General features: G+C 42.6%; 1 protein-coding gene across 3 annotated transcripts in view; it reads right to left on the bottom strand.

Annotated features, from left to right (window-relative positions):
* Nucleotides 1-414: 414 nt before the first annotated feature.
* The window catches only part of LANCL2 (LanC like glutathione S-transferase 2), a 42,287-nt gene continuing 21,781 nt past the window's right edge, over nt 415-20,920 (bottom strand). The window contains exons 5-10 of one of the 3 annotated variants that reach the window (XR_014494278.1): nt 19,605-19,751; nt 10,753-10,935; nt 9,275-9,451; nt 7,710-7,782; nt 2,130-2,239; nt 415-1,499 (exon numbers count right to left, since the gene is read on the bottom strand). Coding sequence is in view for 2 of the 3 variants with exons in the window: in XM_083378304.1 (XP_083234430.1) it covers nt 1,384-1,499; nt 7,710-7,782; nt 9,275-9,451; nt 10,753-10,935; nt 19,605-19,751 (696 nt within the window). In the remaining variant the exon portion in view is untranslated. The remainder of the gene's footprint in view (nt 1,500-2,129; nt 2,240-7,709; nt 7,783-9,274; nt 9,452-10,752; nt 10,936-19,604; nt 19,752-20,920) is intronic. The other 2 variants (XM_083378304.1, XM_083378305.1) reach the window with 2 other exon arrangements.

The following is a 20,920-nucleotide window of genomic DNA, read 5'->3' as shown; positions in this document are numbered from 1 at the left end:
CCATGCTCTCAGGAATCCTGGGAGTTGAAGTCCACGAATCATAAAAGAAGCAAGGTTGCCTACCCATGGACTAGCCAAACCCAAGTCCTGAAGCCATTCTTTGTATGTTTTAGTCTCCAGGCCTTTGATCATCTTAGTTGCTCTCTGAATTTTTTCCAGTAGTTCTTGAATGGAAGAATGCAAAGAAAATGAAGATGAAATGACAAAAATGAGTGTTTCTATGTCTGGTTTTTTTTACAAAGGATGTATTTTTATATTTATATCATTACCTTCTTAATCAGAACAGATCAGTGAGAAACCAAATGAGAATAAGTCATTTTATTTTTCTTATTTTCTTTGGTTTGTTTGGTTGTCTGCCAAACACAATAATCAAATACAGATATGCAATACTATCAAAGGGGTAAGTTTTCCCCCCCATAAACTAAGATTTATAATCTAGATCCAACAGCACAAAGAAGTTACCCAGCATATGTTATCCCTCAACAATAAGTCTGTTTCAAATAGAAAAGTGTGAACTGAACATATTTTAAAGAAAAATTTCCACATAGTCCAGAATTGCTGGGTGCAGCATACAAATATAATAAAAAGGGGAAGTTGTGTTATCCTATGTGCAGTGCACTTTAACAGCCCCCATAATTTGGATCCACCGATTTTAGTGATTCCAGAGAAACAAATATTAGGATGTCAGTGTTGCACTTTGGATGAAATAAATCATAAAAATATTCCCTATGGATACAATAACTGTAAAAATGTTGGGCATAATACATCTAGAAATTGAGTATTTCTAGATTCTATAGAATGAGGTTGGCAATTTAAGCACATGGGACTTTAAAACTGCTGTACAGTGGTGGGAACAAACAAAATGGTTTAGAACTCTGAACTTGTTTCCTGGAGAAAGGGTTCTGTAACTTGAGCATCTGGCCTTTCCTGCTTCTCTCATTTATTATATCCAACAGGCTGGTCCTATTGTGATAATGTATTTTTCAGCTGCAGAAAAAACTGTTGTTAGTACAGTCATGCACAGAAAAAACAACAGGACTAGATATTACAGAATGCTTTTCAGCTTTGCAACAAACAAGGAGAAAAATTACAGACAACACCAAGAACATGCAAACACTTAAAAGACCTGAAGAGACAACTGTGAAAGCCAAACAAAAGACATCCCAACAAACTGAAATTTGTTCTTTGCCACTGTTAAAGGTATCTCTTATAAGGAAACATCAAGATATAGAATTCTCTCATTCATGTGCTAATGACAAACAATCCTTTGAAGGACAGCCAAGAAAGTTTTCTTGGATCTTGCTGTTTGGACTCCAACACTGGTTCAATATAGTTTAGGCACTCCGCAGTTGTGTTGCCTCTGGCACCACCTTCATCTCCCATTTAGCTGCTGTGCGTCTCTTTGTTTTCTTTCATTTGGGGACTAAGTTCAAATGCTGGGAAGTGAGACTTTTCTGGAACCAAGATATCAGAAAGAAAGTGGATAGCTCCTGCCATACCTGAAAAAAATAATTTCAAAAGAAATGTGGCATCTTCATTCATAACTTTAACCAGGGGCATGGTGGCAGATATTAAGAATACTTCCTCATTAAGATGTACAGCTGTCAAGCAAGCCTATCTAAGACTAACAATTTTCTTTTAATAAAGAGGTCACAACTTGGAGAAAGAGTCAAGGGACATCAAATTCCCACCCTGGAAATAGTACCTACTTAGTATCTTACATTTTTTTCGTTTTAAAAAAAATTATAGTGCTGAAATTTGGTGGTATGTTCTTGGAAGAGTCTAATGAGTATTAAAAAATGAACAAACAACTTGCCCATTGTAATGAATCAATTATTTAGTAAGTAAGTATATAAATAACTGCTCCAGAGGAAGAGGATTTTCTGAACCCTTTTCTGTCAGTATTCAGTCCCAGAGCTGGAATGGGAGTAGCACTGGTTGTTCTATGTATGATGTATGCCAAGATCTGAATGGAGAGAAAAAGCTCCCTCAGGGTTAACCTACTCCTTTCATATGGAGCTTTTGAAAATAACATGACTCACTTAGGCCTTGTTAATTTCAATGAGTTGCTGTGTGAAGGAGAAATGGAATATACTGTAGCTACCTATCTGTTCAAATCTAAATCTCACCCCCTTACTGGATTCTGCCATTTCCAAGGGAGGAAAGAGAAGGCAGGGTGGTTCCAAAAAAAAAAAAGAGAGGGCAGAATGTTAGAATCCAAAAAAAGAGAGAGGTCCACCTGTGGAAGAAACAAAATATAATGTTAGCCCGGTTAGGATATTCTGTATGAAAGTTCTTAAGCAACCTGGGTGCTCTAATGTGATGTTTATTGACCCACTCATTTTCTGAGGAGGGGAAGTGTTTCCAAGCTACTAAGTATTGAATTGCTTCATGGTGTTTCCTAGAATCCAGGATTTCTTTTACCTCGAAATGTTGTTCTCCTTCCACAATAGGAGGTGTGTGTGTGTGTGTGGGGGGGGGGGGTCATAGGGGTGAATGTTGTTCTCTTTTTAGTAAACTGCAGTGAAAAATTGGGTGTATCTGCCTAAGATATTTGGGTAATTCTAATTCTGTTACTGGGTTTATGATTCTTTTAAATGGAAAAGGTCCAATATATTTTGGTCCACATTTTTTACAGGGTTGTAGGGATTTAAGGTATTTTGTGGATAAATATACCATCTCTTCCACCCTCAATGGTTTGGGATCGACTGTTTTTTTGTCTGCTTGTGTTTTGTATGCTTGTCTAGCTTCGTCTAAAGCTTTCCCAATGATTGGCCAGATGTTTTGTAGTTGTGCAATCCATTCCTTCAGTGCTGAGATTACTGGTTCGTTTGGGGTTAGTTCTGGCATGGGGTTGAAACTTTGACCAGTAGCTACTTGAAAAGGAGTGTAACCTGTGCTGGAGTGAACTGCATTACTATATGCCACTTCTGCAAAAGGCAATAGGTCCGTCCAATTTGTTTGCTGGAAATTAATAAAGCATCTTAAATATTGCTCAAGTACTGAGTTCGAACGTTTAGCCGAACTTCCTGCCTGAGGATGATGACTGGATGACAGTCCTTGGGTGGTTCCTAAAAGGGATAAAAATTCTATCTAAAATGCCGACGTAAATTGCACCCCCTATCAGATATGATGTGTTGTGGTGCCCCATGCAATCTGTAAATATGCTGCATGAAAAGTTTCGCTAAGGCTTTTGCAGTGGGGATCTTTTGGAAAGGGATGAAGCACACTTGTTTGGAAAACAAGTCCGTGACCATCCAGACTACAGTGTTCCCGTTGCTTTCTGGTAATTCCACTATAAAATCCATGGCTATTTCTTTCCAGGGGTCTGAGGGGTTCACCACCGGTTGTAACAGTCCTGGCGATTTCCCTTGCAGCCTCTTAGCCGTCGCACAAGTTTGGCAGCTGGCCACGTAGCTTTCTATGTCCTTTTTCATGGATGGCCACCAAAATTGCCTTTTAGTTAAGTATAGGGTTTTTACAAACCCGAAATGTCCTGCTGATTTTGTATAATGGCACAATTGCCTGAAATTAATTCTCTGGGTGGCAGATATGTATAACTTCTCACCCACCCAGGGTAGTCCATTTTTGATTGTGCACAGATGTCTATTTTTCTGGAACCATTCATCAGTTTCCAAAGACGTTCAGAATTCTATTCCAGTTTGGCTATCTACCTGCGGCTTCATTTTAGCTTGGGTCCTGGTGGTGACTGGTGCTGCTAGTTGTTGTTCAGGCATAAGTGGTTTAGAGTCAGTGACCCGTGTGCTGTTATATTGGGGCATGCGAGATAATGCATCTGCCAAGAAATTCTCCCCCCCCCCCCAGTAAGTGTTTGAGAGTGAAACGGAATTGGTGAAAATGCTGGGACCAGCGGGCTTGCTTAGGAGTGAGTTTCCTGGGTGTTTTTAGTGCTTCCAAATTTTTGTGGTCTGTCCAGACCTGGAAGGGGATTTTATTTCCTTGAAGGAAATGGCGCCATGTAAGTAATGACCACCTTACAACATACGCCTCCTTTTCCCACACGGCCCAACATTGTTCTGTCTACGTCAGGTTCCTGGACGTATATGCACATGGTTGCAATGGCCCCTCATCATTTTCCTGTAATAATACAGCTCCCACCGCCACATCGCTAGCGTCTGCCTGTATTACAAAGGGTTTATCAGGACCTGGGTGTCTCAGTACAGGTTCAGCAGAAAAGTCTCTTTAGCCTCTCAAATACTGCTTGACATTCCATTGTCCTCTTCAGGGGCTGGCTGGGTTTCACTGGGGACCCCCCTTTTTTCAACAAGTTTGTGAGGGGGCAGGGCTATTTGGGCAAATGAAGGGATAAATTGGTGGTAGAAGTTTGCAAACCCCAGGAAACTTTGCAATTTCTTCGTGTGTGTGTGTGGGGGGGGGTGCCCATTCTAATACTGCCCTGACTTTCTCAGGGTCCATTTCAATGCCCTGTGAGGATATGCGATACCCCAGGTAGACTATTCTTTCCTGGTGGAATTCACATTTCGATAATTTCGCATATAGGTGGGCAGCCCGCAATTTTTTCAAAACTGCTCTGACTAGGTTAACATGCTCCTCTTTGGTCTCAGTGAAGATAAGGATATCATCTAGGTAAACCAGGACCCCCTTATATAGGTGCTCTCTTAGCACTTCATTAATTGCATAAAAACTGCAGGGGGCCCTTGCAGTCCAAATGGCAGGACTTTGAACTGGTAGCAACCCATTAGGCAATTGAACGCAGTCTTCCATTCGTTTCCTTCTTTAATCCTAATGCGGTAATATGCTTCTCTCAGGTCTAATTTGGTAAAAATCCTTCCTTTCGATAGGTGGAATAGCATATCCTTCATTAGGGGTAAGGGATACAGATTACATTCACTAATTGTGTTAAGAGATCTATAATCTACGCACAAACGAAGAGTGCCATCCTTCTTCTCCCTGAACAGGACTGGGGCGGCCACTTTGGATTTGGCAGGCTCAATAAATCACCTTTCTAGGTTTCTTTTTATGAATCTTTCCATCTCCACCATTTCTTTTGGGCTCATGGTGTACATCCTGGGCTTCGGGAGTTTTTCCCCGGGTTTGAATTCTATAGCACAGTTTGCGGGCCAGTGAGCAGGAAGCTCACTGAAAACTTCAGCAAGGTCCCTGTATTCCTCCGGTATTTCTGGTAACCCCTTCTCTTCCCCCACTGATGCTGTCTCCTCTCTTCGGGTTGGGGGGGTGCTTTGGGGTTTTGCATTCCTATGCTCCCCCTCCTGGAAGTTGAGTTCTGCTGTCCTCCAATTTACCCAAGGGTTCCATTTCTTCAGCCATTCCAGTCCTAAAATCATTGAGCATTCCATGCTTGGGGTCACTACAAATGTTATGTCTTCCTCATGAGTCCCCAGGGACAGGTGAACTGGTAAGGTGGCTAGGGTAGCTGGGACCCCCCCTGCTATGGACCCATCTAACTGGCTAAAGGAGATTGTTTGTTTTAGTCTCCTCACTGGAAAGCCCAAATTTCCCACAAGCGTCGGGCTAATGAGGCAGCGGGTGCAGCCAGAGTACATTAGGGCTTTTACTTTGACGGCTTCGGGCATGGAAGAAGCTAATATAGTCACTGTCTTAAGGATGGGTGGAATGGATCCACTTACTAGGGTTTCGCCCTCCGAACTGTCTTCTGAAATGTCCACCACCCCTGCAGTATAGGCCGGAATCCCCTCCCAGTCCTTGGCAGGGTTTGAGGACTCTACAACTCTGTCCCCCTCAAGGAAGGTTCTTTTGGGTTGCCTTGGGACTTCCCTGGTCTCCTGGAGGTTGATGCCTCTGATTTGCGCTGAGGGGCTTTTGAGCGGCATTCTGTGGTGCAGTGACCCTCTCTCCCACATTTGAAACAGCCTGTTGATTTCTTAGCTGTGGATGCTGGTTTCGTTGGCTCGCGTGTTTGCTCGAGCGGCCCAATGGTTTTCCCCGGCGGTGCCTTTTTAGTAGGTCTATCTCCGCCTCCTCTACCAGAACATACCAGTCATCAAAATGGTGTGGGTGTCCTCAAGGCAGGCAAGCATCATACAGGTTGTAGTTTAGCCTGTCTTTGAAATGGTTAAGGAGGATGTCTTCTGGCCAGTTCAGTTTGCTGGCAATGGCTCGGAATTCTTGGGTATATTCAGCCACTGGCTGTCTGCCCTGCCTCACTATTTTGATTCTCTCCTGGGCCTTACGATCAGCCAAACCGCCTCAAGGATGACATGAATCGGTTGAAGTCGTTGAGTTCTGGGGCGCTGGAGTCATGCAGGTTCACCACCCAGTCTGCAGCCGGTCCGTGCAGGGCGGTTTGCACGATGCGGATGCGGGCTTTGTCACTGGGGATGTCCCGTCCATATTCTTCAATATAGCTGAGGACTTGGGTTAGGAAAAACCTCAAGCGTGGTGGCTCTCCCCTGAATTTTGCTTCCAGGGGTGGTAGTCTTTAAATGGATCAGTGTCTTTGCAGCAGGCAGAATTGCCCCCCCATCCTGATCCTCGTCTGTGGTTAGGCGGAGGGTGGGTGCTGCTGAGGCGGCAGCTCCTGGTCCAGTGGACGGTCCCGGTGTTGCAGGTTCCGGATCCCCCCATCTCTCCAGTTAGTTGCGGGCCCAGGCGCTGCTGCAGCTGAGGTATTCAGGTTTCTCCTCTCTTAGTGAGCTAAGGGTGTTCTTCATCAGGTCAATAGCTTTCTCTAGGATCCACTCTTCACTGATGTGCAGGGAGCTATCCAACTCTTGCCTCCATTCGGGTTGATGGCTGCCCCGCCTCAGGGTCACTTCCTTTGATGTCTTTTCCCACTCGCTTTTCCTTCCAATGCCCATCGACCACCGCAGTTTGTGGTCGTGCGTCTCCACCACCTCTTCCCCGGAGGAATATGACGCTTCAGCTTCCGATCGTTGGTGGGGTTTTGTTCAGGAGGAAAGTTCCCTTTCCATGGGGCTTTCCTCCTCCCTTGCTTCGTCATTAGACATTGTATTTTTTGCAAAGTCCCCCAGTAAGGTTCTCCCTTCCAGGTTGATTCTTAATGCAGATCCTGTCTAATGTCAGAACCCACCCCAATCCACATCTTAGGAAAGAAGAACTCTTGGAGACAGGATTGTCCAAACAGAAACTTTTACTAAAACATGGTTGACAGTGGATAATCTAGACAGGATCTGGAAACTGTCTCACAGATCAATACTTTTAAAGTGTCCCCGAGTAATAACCCCTCCCCTCAGTCCATTTGGGCAGTACTGGATCAGCCACGTTTCAGGTGTCAAACTCCTCGTGGGAAAGGAGAGCCCCAGTACATTTGCAACATTATTACTTCCTCCCCTTCACATTCCAGTCAGAGATACAAACCAGAATTCCCCCCCTCTCTCTTTCTTTGTTCTTAGTTCAAAGGGTTTCTTCCCTGGTCTTTTGTGATGGCCTCCAGGCAGGCTGAATAAACAAACCTTGCATCTAAGGGATAGAGATGGCTCTTAACAACCCTGCCTTCTCTTTCCCCCCTTGGAAATGGCAGAATTCAGTAAGGGGGTGAGATTTAGATTTGCACAGATAGGGAGTTAGAAATGAAATATAAATGGATTCTGACACAAGTATACAAGTATTTTGGTTACAGCCCACTCAGTTTATCAGAAATTCATATACATCCAAACCTGGCTTTATAATCCTGTGATGCAAATTTATGATTGCTAAGTATAGAATTCAAGAAAACAAGCTCTTGCCTTCAAACAATGAGTAGGGTCGGTCAGGAATACGGCATCCATGTGCACCATAATCTAGACACCATTCAGCAAACTGAGAAAATGTGACAAATAAACAATAATCTGAATAAATATGTAACTTGCACAGTACAGATTACATAGTGATGTTAATCTCTTATTAGTATTACCTCTAAAGAGAAAATGACCAGCAGTTTTTATAATGAGCTCAAGCAAGCAATAAATGGCCCACAGGTTATAGTGCAGAAATTCAAATGCTAAATGTCAGAAGGGCCATCCCTAAACTCAACCACCATTCACTTAAATTCAAATTGATATTAAGAATAAATTATCATTATCAACATCAGCATGCAGATGTTGCATATCTTGCTCCTTAATTCCAACATACCTCCACTAAAATGAATGAATAAATATTTAATATAGTTATCCTCATTGAAACTTTTTTAATAGGAAAGAAAATCAGCTGTGATTCTTCATAACCTCTATTATCAATTGCTAATTAGATTCTGTGGCAGACTCTTGCATTTAAACAAACAAATCCAACCAAATTAGCAGCAACTTTAAGTCTGCAAATATGGTTTCCTGTGCTTGCCTAGCCAAGCATCTTCAAGAAATAGCTGGGCTGGAATGACCACAAACAGTTCAGTGATCTAGCCAGCATTCACAAAATACAGCAGTGATGGCGAACCTTTTAGAGACCGAGTGCCCAAACTGCAACCCAAAACCCACTTATGTATTGTCAGGTGCTGGGTGGGTATGGCCCATTGGGAGGGCATGGCTGCAGTGGTAACGGCAGACTGGGTGGGACTAAAACATTCAATCAATCAATTCCAACTTTGCGAGATCTTTTTTTTTCCCATGAGAAGTTGAAATTGATTGATTGAACCTCTCTTTGTTTTGCAAACAGCGGCGGAGGCCTAAAGCGAAAAGGTTTTATAAAATCCAGCTGAAGGCCTAGGACTGGGGCGATGGCACGCGTGCCTACAGAGAGGGCTCTGTGTGCCACCTGTGGCATGCGTGCCATAGGTTCGCCACCACTGAAATAGAGGCTGAATACTTGGAGCGGATGGTGGGGGGAGAAGAATGGGGAAAACTATGGATGCAGTTGGGAAATGAAATAGAACACTTTGGAAGGGATCATGGCTGGCTGGCTAGATATCTAATCTGATCCCAAGCAGCCTACATTGCCATTCTGAACACAGGCTTTTCTTTTGGTTTCTGCAATAATAATAAATACAGATTCTGGGCATACATCTGCCTTCCTTACTATCCCTTTGGATGGCAATCATTTTAGCAGAGGGCAGTCAAATTCATTCTTTATTTAATACAACCGGAAAACCTAAAAGAAAATTGTGATTACTATGTTCAATGTAATCTTGATTTATGAAGCACCTTTCTGTTAGAAAACCAAGTGGTACTTTTATGTGGTGATCTTTTTTTCTGACTATGGGAATATAGAAGTAGGTTATTCTTCCTGTTTGATTTGACTAAAGAAGAATAAATCTTTCAGGGACACATCAATAAGAACAGGGGTTTAGTGTTTCTCTATGCACAGAGGAAAAAAGTACCTTGCAAGCTCGGTAAAGATACTTTTTATCTTGAGTAAGGTGATAGAGGGACAGGAAAGAGTAGCCATTTCCAGCAGTCCCATGACAGATTCCATATCCTTTCCTCAATAACCCCCTTTGCCAAATGACATCACTACATTCCATAGCATCCTTCAAATATTTATCTTCCTTGAAAACCTGTGGATATCAAGAAGCATAAAATCAGATACCATTCTTTGTCAAATGTCAGCACAAGATAGGAAATTGTTTTGTAACTACAGGTACTCCTCTACTTGCTACTGTAATTGATCCTGCAATTATGGTCATAAGCCGTGAAGATTTTTAAATGAGTCACCACATGACCATTCCTGATTTTGCAACCTTTTTTGCTATTGTCATTAAATGAACACCATTTGTTAAGCAACTTCATTGTTTGCTATAGAACACTTTTTTGCCAGAAGTTGGATGTAAACACTGCTTTATGGCAAAAAAACCCATAATTAATTGTGGTTATGTGACCACAGGATGCTGCAAACGGAGATAAATGTAGGCACTGCTGAATGCCCAAAATGTCACTTAAGCGCATAGGGAGGGAGGCGATGATTGGAACTTTGATTCTGGGTTTTAAGTAACTTTTAAGTAACTGTTGTAGAAATGTTTGCCAAGTGACCAGTCGTAAATCAAGGACTACCTGTGCACAGATTTCAACCAGAAATCTCAGAGACTATTTGCACAGTCTCTGTAGAGGGACAAAGCATGAAATGGGCAAGGGGATATTCTTTTATGTAGGAAAGAGAGTTCCTTGTGGAAAGAGTGTTTACATTTAGAGATTACACATCCCTGCAGAATTGCGCATCCCATTCCACTAATTGGATGAACTGTCATCCAGGTGTTTCAGACTGCTTGCAAGAGCCCTGTCCAATAGCATTACTCCCATAGCTACCTGGGCAGATGAAGGTACTGAGGCTGACAAATCTTCTAAAAACCAACTTCTTCAATGAGGTGAATTTTCAGCTAAGGACTTCAAAGTTCAAATGTAATTTATCTGTTGTTTTCTTTCTCAACCCACTATCTAAATCCAGACTGGAAGCTTCTCAAAACAAGATATAGCTTCAATTTATAACATTCAGTATACACTTTGTATGTTCCAAGCTATGGAAGAGAAAGAACCAGAATGAAAGAAACAGCCAGAATGCAGTTTGGGGTAAAACCTCTTTTAAAACATAATTTGTCTCAACAATGGGAGGGCAAGCATTGCAACTTAACTCAATTTTTGTTGGTTTACAACAAGACTTATTTTAGAGAACTAGCTGATTAACATGATTAACCCACAGAAGAATAAAAACTGTATTACATTTTAGAGAGCAACACTGCAAAGTGTTGGAGGAATGGATAATACATGCTATATACGTAGGTTGGTATTAAAAGTCTGAAAATCACTTTTCATTTCAAAGCATATATTTTTCTACTATCATTGTGGGGATCAAACAAGGATGCACCTTATACGCTTGCATGAGCATATGGATGACTCCAGGTGCCCCATGACACCAATGCACCAGCCTGTCAGTTTCATTGCTTAAGGATGAGGGATAATTCCCAGATCGGAATTTTTTATGCCGCACATAATCAATGCTTGGTTTCAAAAGTTCCATCAATATCTCCTGGTCAACATTAGCTGCTGGCTGCAAAAGTAAACAAGATTTTATTTTTTTCCTCACACAATAAAGAATACATTGTCATAAAAATGGAAAGCTTTGGTCATACATTATGATGAACCTCGTGTCCATGCTGAAGATCTGGACAATAAATTTTAACAATAATATGATTCACTTAGCCTTCTGCGACAAGTAGAATAATAACTTGTTCATGTATACCAAGAGGGATGTTAGCTTTCCCACATACTTAGTGTTTCCATATCTTGTAATTGTAAAATACTTGTGTGACAAATGCTTTTCGCTTGCACATTAAACTAGGATTGCAAAGCTAGTATGCACAAATTTCACGTGGAACTTAATATCTATTTGCTATGAAATAGCTCTATAAATCCTTGAAATCTGGATTCAAGAGTCACAATACAAAATGAAGATGTGCATGAACATTCACATCACTTGGGGGGGGGGCTTTTCAATTGGTGGTACACGTACCAGCAGTGGTACTTTAGCACCTGGCTGTTGGGACGCGACCGCTAGCCAAGTGTAGCAGGGGAGGGAGACAACTAAAGCAGCATCGCACAGACTGGGAGATCATATGGAGCTGCTGACCTTGGCAGAAGCCCCAGAATCGGTGTACGTGGCGACATGGTAACTGGAGCTTCCAGAAGAGAAAAGGAGCGCAGAGAGAAGTAGAAAAGGGACAGAGCGAGAAGAGACTTTTCTTACCAAAGCAGTGAGGAGACAGAGTGAGCGGCCTATTTTCAGAGGGAGAGTGAGCGAGTGGCGTGTTTCCGGGGAAGGGCAAGCAAGCAGTGTGTTTAGCAAGCGGTGTGTTTTCGGGCAAAGGGTGAGTCAGCGAGCGGCCTGTTTAGTGAGCAGGTGGAGAGGGTTGCAGCTGGCCTGTCTGTGAGAGTTGATCTTCTCAGAGCTTCTTTTCTCTGACAAAAGCAGGGAGGGGAGGGGTATAGAACCCATATGATCTCTATGTAAATCAGGTGGTTTTGAAGAAGGATATCCATTGCTTTCTGAAAAATACTTAGAAAGGTGCTCTCAACTTGAATAAAATACGTACAATTCTTCAGTGCAGTTTTGTGGGTGGGAGCAGATGCTCCTATGTAGCTAGGCAGCCACATCAGTAAAAGGTCTGAAACAGCAGTGCTTTAACTGAAAAATGAGATCTGTCTGGTAGGCAGCTCACTGAACACCTTGCATGTGGAAGTTGGTTGCACAACAGCTAAATTATTAGACATATGAATATTTCTGTGATAAGGTAATCATTACTAGAAAAGGGATTAAGTATAAATTACTGATAAAAGTAGTTATCATTTAGTGACTGTCTCATTTAACAACTGTTCAGAATTAACAACTGATGGAAAAATAACTGGGCAACCTATCCTTGTATTTAGAATCTTTGCAGGTCTGTAAAGCTGAACAGAGTTCAAAAGCACAGCAGTGGCATGTCTTAGCTACTGCCTTACTTAATGACCAAGTAACCAGTTCCAAATGTGGATGGTAATTGAGGATATCTGTACTGTCAAAACCCAAAGTGCAGCAATTTCAGAATGAGTGACCAGGTACAGATCTATCTGAAAAGCTTCTCAAATGTGGAGCATCTGTTCTCAGGCAGCGAGAGCCAAGATGAGATATGATGGGAGCTGCTCTGAAGCAACCTTTAATTCATTTTCCTATCTACTGTTTTGATTCAGAGGACAACACAGTGGTGTTTTTGCGTAGGAAGGGCGAGCAGCCTGTTTTCATAGGGTGAGAGAAAGAGAGAGGAAGAACAGCCAACCAGCCACCTGACCATCAAGGTAGTGATGCATATTAATAAATATGGAGAAATTCATCATACGTTCATCAATGCAAAAGAAAGTGATTCAGCAAAGGAACCATCACCGAAGAAATTAAAGCTGGCACCAAATCAAAAATACAGTGAAGATTATTTGAAGTTTGCATTTCATTTCCTGGAAGAGAACGATCAGCAGCTTCCCATTTGTGTTATCTGCAATGAAGTATTATCCAAGCATTCCATGAAGCCTTCTTTGCTCCAGAGACATTTTACAAAGTGCACACTGAAAAGTCAGTAGCATTTTTTGTGAAGAAGAGAGATCAATTTATAAAAGCCATGCTGCTTCCATGAAGTCCACAACCATCTCGAAAAAATGTCTGGAAGCATCTTATGAATTGTCCTTGATAGCAGCTAAATGAAATAAGCGTCACACAATCATTGAAGAAGTTGTGATCCCTTTGCCGTTACAAATGCTTCAATTCTCTTTGATGGAAAAATGGCTGATGCTATTCATAATATTCCATATTCTGATAACACTATCCAAAGACAAATACAAGATATGGCCACAGATGTTATTCAACAAGTGGTGGAAAAGATCACAGCAGCAGAAAAATTTGCATTGCAATTGGATGAAAGTACTGACATCACTGGTGAAGTGCAATTAATTGTCTTTGTGCGTGTTCCTGATTCAGACGATGTACTGGAACACGTATTATTTTGCCGCCCACTACCTGGCAGAATGACTGGGGAAGAAATATTCACAATAATAGACAATTTTTTCAGTGAATATGGAATATTATGGATTTGGTGTGTAGGAATTTGTTCTGATGGTGCAGTAGCTATTACAGGAAGAGCTTCGGGGGCGACAGCACAAGCTGAGGCAAGAAAGAGTTCCATTGTTTCAAATCATTGCATCTTGAATAGACATGCTTCTAAATGGATGAGCCCAGTGTTACACAGGAGTTTGGAGGATACTGCAAAAATAATAAATTTCATCAAAAGCCAGCCATCGAATGGACGTTTATTCTGGTAATTATGCAAGTATTTGGATTCTGAGCATAGCACTCTTCTCTTTCATACAGAAGTATGTTGGTTGTCAAGAGGTGAAACGTTATTGAGATTATTTGAGCTACGAGATGAAATGGACCTGTTCCTGACAAATGTTACATCACCCCTAGCAGAAAAGTTTGAAAATGTCTTCTGAGTATCCTGCCTTGCCTATTTGGCTGACGTATTTAAAAAGCTAAATGGACTTTCAGTTTGCCATCACGGCGCCACAGACGCTGGAAGATGAGCTCCACCTTTTGCATCTAAATTTGTCCTGCTGGGGACCATGGAAAGGGTCGAAAGTTGCCCTGTAGGGGCAATGAGCAAGAAGGGGACCCCTGCTTGATCGCAGGAGGGTGGCAGTCCTTCTGTTTGATCCAGGGAAGCCCTCCAAACCAGCAGGGGAAAGACCAGCCATAGCAATAGGGCTCACCACTAAACTGCTGACAGCCAAAGTCAAAATCACCACCAAGCACCTTTAAAGCAACACGGATGAAACTGGGTGAGATCTGATCCTAAGACTTTAAGTATTTTTTCCTGTAAAAGCTGCCCAAAGTATTTTTCCCCCTGTGAGGAGAGAGGAAAGGGAATTTCTACCCCACCTTCTAAGAAAAGTGGCAATTAACTACCCAGGGGAAACAGAGCAACTATAAGAACAATTTTAATCTAATTGGATGTATATGCTTTTGAAACTTGGGAACTAAAAGTGTTCCCATTCTTACTGGAGATGTTTGTTTTTATCTAAAAAAAGAAATGACTTGAAAAACTATCATAAAAACTTTGGCCTTAAAAAGCTTTAAACGGCGTCATTGACATTTTGTGGCAAAGTATGGCATTACAATTTGTTATTGCCTAAAAAAGACTTGGCTTGAAGCCCAAACTCCAGAAAAAATTTTTCTTGACCTTGACAGTTACCACCTGTGAAAAACTCAGCTGCAAAGAAGGAACTTCTGTGCGGCATATCTGGCCTGTTTGAACTGTGAATGTAAACTTTTACTGACTTTCAGAGCTACAGGTGAAACTCGAAAAATTAGAATATCATGCAAAAGTTCATTTATTTCAGTAATGCAACTTAAAAGGGGAAACTAATATATGAGATAGACTCATTACATGCAAAGCAAGATAGTTCAAGCCGTGATTTGTCATAATGGTGATGATTATGGCGTACAGCTCATGAAAGATGTTTTTATTTAGTTGATAAAAATAATAACTGTATTAGCCTAATATGAGATAGTAGATATTAAGGGGAAAAAAGAGGAAATATCTGATGTTGTTAACTTGAGATTTATACTAAAGACTTTTCTGTTATTGAACTATTGATTAACCTGGTCGCCGCAGGGCCATGGTCATAACATGTTTGTTATGAAAGACAAAGTTTGTGCTTTCCACAAAAAAAAAATCTCCCTGTAGATAGAACAAATAAAAAAAGGAAATACTGCATCATTTCCCAATGTGTCAGACTTTATTGAACTAAATTCTATTGTTGACACTGAAGACATTGAAACTACCATCAAAAGTCATTTGGAAAAACTGCACAGAGTTTGCGTTGTATTTTCCATTTGTGTCAAGAGGATGTGATACTAGAATTTGCTGGATTACATCACCTTTCATTATGGACAATGTTGTGAACTCTGACCTTTCCTCTCCAGAGCAAGAAGCACATCTGGAATTGACATCAAGCCACAATTTGAAAGAACTTTTGAATGAAAAAACACTGACTGAGTTCTGGAGCCAAGTTGCAAAACTGTACCTGGAAGTTAGGGGAAAGGCTATCGAAGCCTTATTGCCATTTGATTCCACATACTTGTGCAAGAAGGCATTTTCTTCATCAACATGTATAAAAACTAAGGAAAGGAATTGTCTTCAACTGACTTAATTCTGTTAGTAAGCACTCTCCAGCCAGAAGTGCAAAGATTAATGGCAGAGAAGCAGGCACAAGTTTCCCATTAAAAGTGTGGTAAGTGGGTGTACTTTATCACTATTTCCCCTTTTTTTGTCATTATGTTTTTGACACCTTGCTAAGCCACTGGTAGTATTTGAATATTGCCATGTCCTAAAGGTGGTACAGTCTGTGAAAAGGTTGAAAAGCCCTCTTAGGGAATTTGAAGAGTAAAGGAGCAAGCAGCTTCTTCATTTATTCGTTAAATGGATAAAATGATCCATCCTGAAGCTAAAACTCAGGCTCTTGATGTTGTGACACACAAATGAAACAGGATTGCAAGTCAGTAACAATGTAGGCTATACCAATTAGTCACTGACGTTTGATCCATTTGGAAGCAACAAACCACAATCCTGGGTTTGCATCTCATATATGCTACTACTGATAGGACTAAGTCATCTCTTCGTCTTTCTATAATACCTTAAGCTCTTCTATCTCATAATGTGTGCACAGAAGTATATTTGGGGTCCAACCACAATGTGTTAATCCTTAGTTGAACATTTCCACTCCACTGTCTGGAGCCAATGTAGATGCCTTTTCCTTTTCCTTAACAGCCCCGCTTATATCAATAACTGGCCAATGGCAGGCTGCAAAAGCAGCAGTTCAAGAATGACTTTGCTCTGGGCAGACAAGTGATGGCAAATATTTCATTTCAGCCAGGGCTTCTCTTTGTATTGCTTTAAATCCATTTTAAGCTCTTGACCATCAATAAGAAACAGACCAATACAAACAGCAAAAGTGGCTTGAGTGCAGGATCAGAGTACTGGAGAGGCAATGTTTATCCTAGAACTTAGGCATGAGCTGTCCTCCAAAACTGACTAATGGTCATCTTGCTCACTATTCAGAATGGTTCTGAACAGGGGTAAGTGGCCTTTTCCACAATGCTGAGAAACTGCCAGTCACTAGTAAAATAGCTTCCCTTCCCAAACAATAGTTTTCCAGTAAAATCAAGCTCTGTGCTCTCTCAATAGAGCAATATTTCAAAGTGGAGTTAGAGAACTCCTAGCATAGTCTGAAAAGTAGACAGCTGCTGACCAAAAGTGACCATTAGAAAATTAATGACCAAAAAACAAATACATGAAACATCATGAAATCCTTGGTTCTGAGGTTGTTTGCTTGAGATGTTTCACTCAACTATGCAGTGTCATTTGTGCTAGTGAGTGTGGCATTTGAGCCTGCAGTAGCTTATCCTGCCAGTGTTGGTAATTCTGTGATTATGGTATTGTTAATGGTTAGTTTGGTGTTAGTTCTGTGTAAGCCCCCCCACCCCCAAAGCTGGTCCCTCAGGAAAGTAAGACTATTGAATCCATTTGATTGAATCAAAATAACTTTTATGGAGAAGTGGTTGCAGGAGAGTCAGGTGGAATCTGAAGACCCTGCGCAAAGCACAAAGCTCTTCTTTCATTTTCCCCAAGCCTCAGCCCTCAACCAATCCACAGGCAGCCAATATGATGCCATGAAGATGTTTTGAGATGCTGAGGTGCTAGGCAGATAACAGATCACTCTCAGGGCATGATGGCCTTGGAATAAGGCTGGAACTGTTTGGGAGTCTGCTTCATCTCCGAAGACAAGCTCCGTCCCTAATTTCCAAGCATTACAGCAAAGCGAAAGCACCCCAAATATGCTAACTTTCTTCCCTGCTGTAACAGAATGGCAGGGGCAATCTTCTTCTTGGCTGCTCTAAATAGTGGTTCTTATACTCCTTATTCTGTTATAGATAATTCCTGCTTTTTTTCTTCAGCTACTAGGACTTTTGGTATACTTAAGATGGTCTGGAACAGGGGCATCAAACTCAATTTCACTGAAGACTGCATCAGCATTGTGGTCTACTCAGGGGGGCTGTGGCCCACTGGGCGGGCATGGCTGTGGTGGTCACAGCACACTGGGTGGGCATGGCTGGGGTGGCCGTGGCCACCTTGATGTTGCTCATGGAGGGGATGCCTGTGGGGGCCGGGCAGGGTTGGAGGAGGCTTGACCTGTGGGGTGAGGCAAGGCAAGGCAGGGCTGCGGGACAAGGCAAGGCAAGACAGGGGCGGCTGGCCTCTATGTGTGGGGGCCGATGGTCTGTCAGCAGCCACAGCCAGCCAGCCCCTTGACCTGCGCATTCTGGGGCTCCGCAGCCCACTGCAAGTATTGGGCCAGCCCTCCATCAGCAGGCAGAGTAGGGGGGGCGGCGGCATGTGATGCAGACCACTGGACGTGCAGATCTTGGCCTTGGCCTGCGCGTGGAGCCTGTTCCCCTTGCACACCCGATGCACCTTGGCCTGCATTGGGCCACCAGCAGCTTGTGCAGGGCCATTAGGCTGCTACTGCCGCCTAGCACGCCTGGCCCACCCACCACAAAGGAGGTGAAACGGCTGGCTAGCAAGCTTGAGTAGAGGTGGTAGAGCCCGCCCACACCCAGCAAGCAAAAGGCTACCCCGAGCAGGGAAAGCCGGATCTCCATTGGTGCCATGCCCTCCCAGTCCCAGCTAGGATTGCGTGCCTCCCCATCTCTGCTGGGCCTTCATGCTGGGCGGCCTGCAGCTCTGGGCAATGGCCTAATTTACCTGCATGAGCGGCTGGCAGCTGCGGCAGGTACCGAGGTGCACGAGGGGAATACGTTTCACCCATGGGCCAAGAGTAAGATCCTCGAGGGGGCTGAGATGACCTGTGGTGACCTGCTTTCCAACCAAAAAGAGATGGGACAGAGTAGGTGTGTCTGGCAGTCTGCATCACATGCCCAACTCCACGTGCTGCGACTCCACGTGCTGCTGGTGCCACCACAACACTGCTGCTGGAGGGTCGGCCCAGTATTCACAGCAGGCTATGCAGCTCCTGCTGCCGGATGCCATCAACCCCTGTGCACTGCCTTTTGCCTTGGGGTCCACTGAACTGGGTGGGGCCAGGGAAGTGGGGACCAGTCCCTCACTGTCTCCGGGACATCCCTGGGGGGGCAAATATCTCTCTACATGGGGCTGCCCTTGAAAACCACCCGGAGGCTTCAGCTGGTGCAGAATGCGGCTGCACGGGTAGTGATGGGAGCTCCCCGATACTCCCATATAACACCTCTGCTCCATGAGCTGCATTGGTTACCGGTTGCCCTCCGGGTGAGATTTAAGGTGCTGGTACTTACCTTTAAAGCCCTACATGGCTTAGGGCCGGGATACTTGCAGGACCATCTGCTACTGGGAACGAATTCCCATCGCCCAGTACGCTCACACAGAGAAGGCCTCCTCAGGGTACCGTCGGATAGACAATGTCGGCTGGCGAACCCCAGGGGAAGGGCCTTCTCTGTGGGAGTGCCAGTCCTATGGAATCAGCCCCCCCCCGAGCTTCGGATGACCCAAGATCTCTGGTCCTTTCGCCGCGGCCTCAAAACACTCCTTTTCCACCTGGCTGACAGACATTTTAATTATGTTTACAATTTTTAATTTATTTTTAATTTTTAATTTTAATTTATTGCACAGATGACTTTAATTTTAATTTTATCTTAATTTCTGTTATATGTTATTGTTGTTAGCCGCCCTGAGTCCTTCGGGAGATAGGGCGGGATATAAGTCCCATTAATAAATAAAATAAATAATAAATAAATATCAGCCAATCGCAGGCTGGATCTGGCCCGTGGATCTTGTGTTTGACATGTCTGGTCTGGAGGGTTCTCCAAGTTTGGATTAACACCAGTCAAAAAAAATCACACAGAAAAACAATATGGTAATCAAGGAACAACCAAGAAGAAAACCACATTCCTACCAACATTGGAACGGAAACTATTGTAAATAAACAGGGGGCAAACCCCACACTCACAAGAACTGATGATGTTACCTAGTTGGGTAATGAAACATCTGAACTGCGAGCAAACAACCAAGCTCAAAAAACACCAAGGACTCAACTGTTCAACCTTGAACTACATATATTCTCTTCTATTGTAAGATGGAACATCACCTGCATAAGCATATAGTAAATCCCAGCCACACCATGGGCTGCCCCCACATACTGTTTCCGGTGCCACTGGTACAGCAATGGGCACCGTTCATTCTTTCGTTCTTCTCTGGAAAAGTTTTTCCCTGATTGAATGATGGATTCCACAACCTAATGCAGACAGAGGAGGAAAAAGAACAATCTACAAGTACACTATTCTTTTAATTTAATTATTTTCCCTAAATTATGCAAACATTTTCTTGCAGTGCTTGTGTTCTCTAAGAAGTTCCTTGGATACAGCACTTGAGATTTCCTATGATATCATGTCATTGTTTCTATATAATGTAATGTTTTATCACCCACAAAATCACTTTATTCACCAAGCTAGAGGGGATACTAAAATATCTAAGCTTGCTGGAATGCTGATACATTACCTATTCAGACAGCATTTTTACTATCACTAATTTCCTGGCTTTCTGGGCTATTTTGGAACCGCTGAAAGGTTTATCTTGTTATTACTAGTTTTTGTAAGTTTTCAAGAAGGCTATATGCTGGAAAACAAGGATCATCCATCTTTGGTTAAGACGTCCCCTAATAAAACAGTAATACATGGGACCTTTTGGTTAATTTTCTGAAAACTAAGCATTCTCCTTTCCTGCTCTTGAAAGCTGATATTAAGTTAGACTATTGCTTTAACTTCATCATTACCATTGACACTAATAGGGAGTATTTCCAGGTTTCAAAAGGCAATGTGGATGTTTCCATGAGCCACTTTATCCTTTGGTACACATTATGACCTTTAATACTGTGCACCCCCAAAATGCACTGCAACAAAAAGCAGAACCCATTGTACCAAAGAAGATGAATGGCAGAAAGAGGATAAAGTGAGTTATAAAATAGAACAGAGCAAGAGGGAAGTCATGCCACCAAGGACTGTATCCGTCTCCCTCTTCTACCTTTTTTGGGAGTACACAGGCATGGACAGCAATATCATGAGGGCATTGCTTTGGACTATTTGGGAATTCCAAAGGTTTAGAGGCAAAATAGATACTTTAAAGTAAAAAATAAAAGTCCAAACTGGATGGCTATGAGAGATTTGTTATCTTAAGCCAACCTAAAAAAATGAAAAGCAACTCCCCTCCTGATTGCTTCTGAGCTGTGGTTTTAAAATAAAACATTCGGGAAAAGATAAAGAAAGATTTGGGTGGTGCAGCACAGTTCAGCACAATCAAACTGCTGGATGAGACATACACAAAGGAGAGAGGAACTGGAAAACCAAAGAAAGCACTATGAACATCTAGAAATATCCTCCTTTCCAAAGCAGATAATTCAAGTTGAAA

Source organism: Vipera ursinii, assembly GCF_947247035.1.
Source record: "Vipera ursinii genome assembly, chromosome: Z".
Classification (NCBI taxonomy): domain Eukaryota; kingdom Metazoa; phylum Chordata; class Lepidosauria; order Squamata; family Viperidae; genus Vipera; species Vipera ursinii.
The sequence above is the reverse complement of the archived record's forward strand: the minus strand, read 5'-3'. Positions and strand labels throughout refer to the sequence as shown.